General features: G+C 38.4%; 1 protein-coding gene across 1 annotated transcript; it reads left to right on the top strand.

The window, feature by feature from the left end:
• The first annotated feature begins 1,030 nt into the window (after positions 1-1,030).
• On the top strand, positions 1,031-4,199 carry LOC125897612 (trace amine-associated receptor 1-like). Its single transcript, XM_049591005.1, has 3 exons — positions 1,031-1,082; positions 3,343-3,525; positions 3,598-4,199. Exons 1-3 carry the CDS (start codon positions 1,031-1,033, stop codon positions 4,197-4,199), a joined length of 837 nt encoding a protein of 278 aa, XP_049446962.1.
• Positions 4,200-5,024: the final 825 nt, after the last annotated feature.

The following is a 5,024-nucleotide window of genomic DNA, read 5'->3' as shown; positions in this document are numbered from 1 at the left end:
TCTTCCAGGCATGTGAGTATCTTTGAGCAGTGAAAGTTATTATTTATTTATTTTTACTTGTCGGAGGTAATTTGTTTTCCACAGAGCTCTACGTGCGAGCATTTTACTCGCATTTGTGACTAAAACTAAAAACAAATTAAATCATTCAGCACGCTGTGTGAGTACAGATTTCAACCAGCAGCAGAAAGGAAAATCAAATCCTGCGGTTGTTGGTTGAACGGGGGTCACAGACAGGATACGGCGGTCAAATACGGCGGAGGCTCATAGTGCTCCGCTCCGCAACATAACGGCTTACCGGCGAGTCCGACTCCAGGTCCAGTAATTTCCTTTTCTTGGTGTCATGACTGCCCAGTAGTACCTGGACATCTGAGCCATGGCGGCACACAGGTATGTGGCGTGTCAGAGGAGAAACGAGCTGTTCACATTTTTCTCTGTGGCAGGTAACGGTCCACAAACCTCACCGCACTTTAGGGACTGTTCTTTACTCATGAAGGGACTGTTCTTTACTTGTCAGGGGAGGAGGGTGGCTGGTTGATTTTTATGTTATTAATTTATTTTACTTTGATCCCCCCCCTATGTTAATCACTTATTGATGCTGTTTTTGAAGTATGAATAAGTCATTAAGTAATTTATTCCATTGAAATATCATTGATGTATTATAGAAAAGTGATTTATCTTTTTATAAATGACAAAAGGCACATCTGCCTCATTTTTACCGTGGTATCCTGATACTACTCAGAACCGTGATACTTTCACTGGTATCGTACCGTGGGTCCCAGTTTTGGTACGGTGACAACACTAGATGTCCATTCGGAGTCGCGCAGTGAGGTGGCTCGGGTGCCGCTTAAAAAAGTGTTCCCCCACTTTTGGGAGTGGGGGAACATTTCAATCTCTCTGTCGCCACAGCAGGCTCCTGTCATGTGTAGCTGTGACTTATGATCCCTAAAAATGACTGGAATGATCTTTGAGGAACCCCTGTGATGGCTTTTCAGATTGATCTCATCAGTCACTGAGAGCTTCAAACAACTAGATGAGGAGATATCCTAGCCACCGCCTGCCACTCACTTGTCCACAGAAGGGAGGTGAGACAAAGCAGGGCAGAAAGACAGCGGAGGTTGTCTTCCCTTGCTGCCTTGTCAACATCGCCCCTCCCATGTAATTTAATTTACATTAAGTCACCTTTTGGGGCACCATTCCGGAAAAGGGAAAAATGTTAGCCAGTTAAGGAAATCGGTCTCAAAAAATACACTAAACTATCAAATTGGAACTCTGATTAGTAATTGAACCAATAACCATAACCAAAATTACCATATTAATTGTAAAGTTTGAAGGATTTTGGGAGTTCTTGATAAAGCAGAGTCATTTACTCTTGTGCAATATCAGACAGCAGATATGAATCCAAAAGTATTCATTCACAAAGAAAGCATGCAAGCAAAAAACAAACAAACAAAAAAAAAAACCCACTAATCCTAACTAATATATACAAGGGTGGGTATATATTCGTGTGTGTGTGTGTGTGTGTGTGTGTGTGTGTGTGTGTGCGCGTAAGAAAGAGTAAGAGGTGTGTGTATGAGACATTTGTTGTCTGGTCTACGAACAAATCGCTGAAAACCATAGAAAACTACAAAGCAATATGGCAGAATCCAAAATCGTGGGAGGTCCAACCTCACCACATGTGGTTGGTCAGAACAAAGGGACCATCGAGATAAAGCAGGAACTTAAAGTTCCCTCTGTGAGTGTAGTAGTGTTGTAAACCAATTTATGAGTGTATCTGTAAGTGATCTGCGTTGTATAATCAATGCCTTATTTAGTAGACAGGATGTTTAGTTACATGCAAGACTGTCTCTATAAGGTATAAGCAAACTAACATCAACCTAGCTTGGGCAAAGCCAACTAATCAATAATCTAACTATAAAACGATCACAACAGTAACTCACTGAATAGCATCAAATCACAATTGAACAATTAAACAGTCCTGCTTAGCTTATAGGGTTGGCTATTGCAATGTCCAGTTGTTACATTACCAGTCCGTGTATGTAGGAGAAAAAGTGATGCTTTGGTGTAATGCTTTTGTTAGCCTGTGCACCTTTGCTTGGAAGAGTTAGTTTGCAGACTCTGTTTGCCTGGTGCATTAACTTCTCTGGTCTCTAGGTTTTGTTTCTGCCGGTTGCAGGCCACATTCAGAGCAAAGCTGCAGCTCCTGAAAGGTGGTCAGTGAATTGCACAATCTTCACAGCAGGACAGTGCTAGACATATCAGAGGCCTTGCTGTAGGCGTTAAAGGCGTAAGCTAAATGCTTCACTGTTTAATAATAACAATCATAATACATTACATTTATATAGTGCTTGTCATGTCACTCAAAGATGCTTTACAAATTCAGGGACACACAAAAAAAAGAAACAGACAAGCAGGAGAACAAATAAGGGACGGGGAGAAGAAACTGTCAGTGATTGAAGGCAAATTTAATATATAACAAGTTTAATATAAAATGATAATGCTGCACATTTTCAGACTGTTTGTCTAGATGACAATTGTAGTGTTGTACTTTTCTCACATCTAATGTCCCCCAAATGTGCTTTGTCACACCTGTGACTGCACTCACCTTGGAGTATGGTTTTCTATATTGCTGCATAAAAGTTAGAAATGAAAACACTGAAGGTCAGCAAACAAAAAATTTTCAGCTGTTGTTAAAATGCTGTTTAAAAGGTGCCTAAGAAGTAGCTACAGATTAGCTTTTTCTTTTATGAGGAAAAATAGTCATGCTGCTTCATGGCCCATTGATAAAGTGGATAGTTAAGTGATTATAGGTTTCTTTGCTTTGAAATACTCCCTTGAGGTTTTTGTGATTAATTTAGAAGTGATAACATGAAATGATGTATGGGCATGGCACTTTAAACATGCATGGAGATACAATACAGAAGTAGTTAATGTATGATGAGTCCTCATTTTGTTCTACATTAAATGCCACTCCCTTGAACACAATATGCAAATGAGCCCAGAAGAATTAATCTAATGTGAAGTTGCTCAGCAGCATAGAGGCTAAGGAGCCCCATCAGTGCATATGCACACACCAGGATTAGCAGGCATGGTGTGAAACATACCAAGCACTTAAATCAACATTTTAATCTCTATGTAGAAAACGTATACTGATGTGTAAGATGTTTTAGATTTAAGTCATATTATTTTTGCAAATGTTACCTCAGTAGTTAGATCATTTATGCATGGAACCCACATTCTTTCTCAACAGGTCTGATGATCTCTGTAATGAATCTACAGATGTATCTGGCATAACAGCAGTCATAACTTCATATTTATTATGTATTTTCCCTGGCTGTTTATCAGTTCTTACAATGTGTGGAAACCTTCTTGTCATAATCTCTATCATATACTTCAAACAGCTCCACACTCCTACAAACTACCTCATCCTCTCTCTGGCTGTGGCTGACCTGCTTGTTGGTGTTGTAGTTTTGCCTTTTAGCACAATACTGGCTGTAAGCTCATGTTGGCATCTTGAAGGTTTGCTCTGTAAGGTCCGAGGCTTCTTTGATGTATTTCTGTGCACATCTTCTATTTTGAACTTGTGCCTTATTTCTGTTGATAGATATTATGCAGTGTGTCAGCCTTTGAGGTACAGAACTAAAATGACTGTCCGTGTAATTGTGATCATGATCCTAGTCAGCTGGACTGTTTCTGCACTAAGTGGAATTGGCCTCACAATTAGGGGACTGAGCAAAAAACAATTTAACAGGTGTGTTTTATTTCAACAAATAAGTGTATCAATTATGGGAATTGTTTTATCCTTCTACCTCCCAGGTATCATACTGTTGACCACCTACCTACAGATTTTGACAGTGGCACAGAGACAGGTACGCAGCATCCAGAACACAATCTGTCAGAACACAAAGTCTGAAGCAACCATCAGTAAGATGGAGAGAAAGGCCACCAAAACTCTGGCTATTGTTATGGGAGTTTTTCTCATCTGTTGGAATCCTTTCTTTCTTTGTATCACCTTTTACCCTTTGAGTAATTACACAATACCAGTTTCTGTGATTGAAACTTTTAAATGGCTTGGATGGTCAAATTCAATGCTCAATCCATTTGTCTATGGTTTCTTTTACACCTGGTTTCGAACGTCTGTCAAAATGATAATTTCTGGGAAAATATTTCAGGGTGATTTAACTAATACAAAGCTCCTTTGATTCATAATTGACTTGCTGACATGCCACCGATGACCACGAGATTAGCCTCTAGTCATACTGTATCTGTATGTACAGCATGTTCAACTCAGTGCCACAGATAGCCCCTTGAACAGTGTAGTGGAAGTGTGACTGTCTGTAAATAAATGAAGGATTCATATATCTCATTGTGTTTAATTAAGTGGGTGTTTTTAGTTATTATATTTCTGAAGATGCTGCATTGATATGTTGAATAAAGACTCTGAAATTTTATTCACAATTAAAAAGATGGCCCTTGCTTTAGCACACAAAGCTTTAATCTGACCTGTGAGGAAATAATGAGTGGTCAAATGAGGGGTAAAACGATCTTTCCTTTAAAGTAGTTTTCAATCAGTGCCTTCATCATTTTGTTTTGGTGCAGATGGTAAATGAAGTAAGAAGTAGATTAAAGTTTCATTATTCAACATGATCTAAAATGAGGCAGGATCACTACCAAGTACATTTTCAGTAAGATCTAAATCAGTAACATTAGCACCAAGATATGCATTGTTCATAACATTTTTAAAATAATACTGAGGAACCCTCTTAGTTTTATTTTTTCATTGTACATAAAAAGTAAAAGAACACATCAGCTGACACTGTCTTTGTCTATCCCGTTAATGTATTCATGACAAGAAGACAACACATTCATGAATGTGTATTTTATAATAAAATAATAATAAAGTTTATTTATATAGCACTTTTCAAAACACAGTTACAAAGTGCTTAATGGGACAGATAAAATAGTATACACCATCAATATAAAAAAACAATAATATAGCCTACATAAAAAAAACATTGAACATAGGC

Source organism: Epinephelus fuscoguttatus, linkage group LG11 (assembly GCF_011397635.1).
Source record: "Epinephelus fuscoguttatus linkage group LG11, E.fuscoguttatus.final_Chr_v1".
Lineage (NCBI taxonomy): Eukaryota > Metazoa > Chordata > Actinopteri > Perciformes > Serranidae > Epinephelus > Epinephelus fuscoguttatus.
Note: the sequence above shows the minus strand (reverse complement) of the source record. Positions and strands in the feature narration are given on the sequence as shown.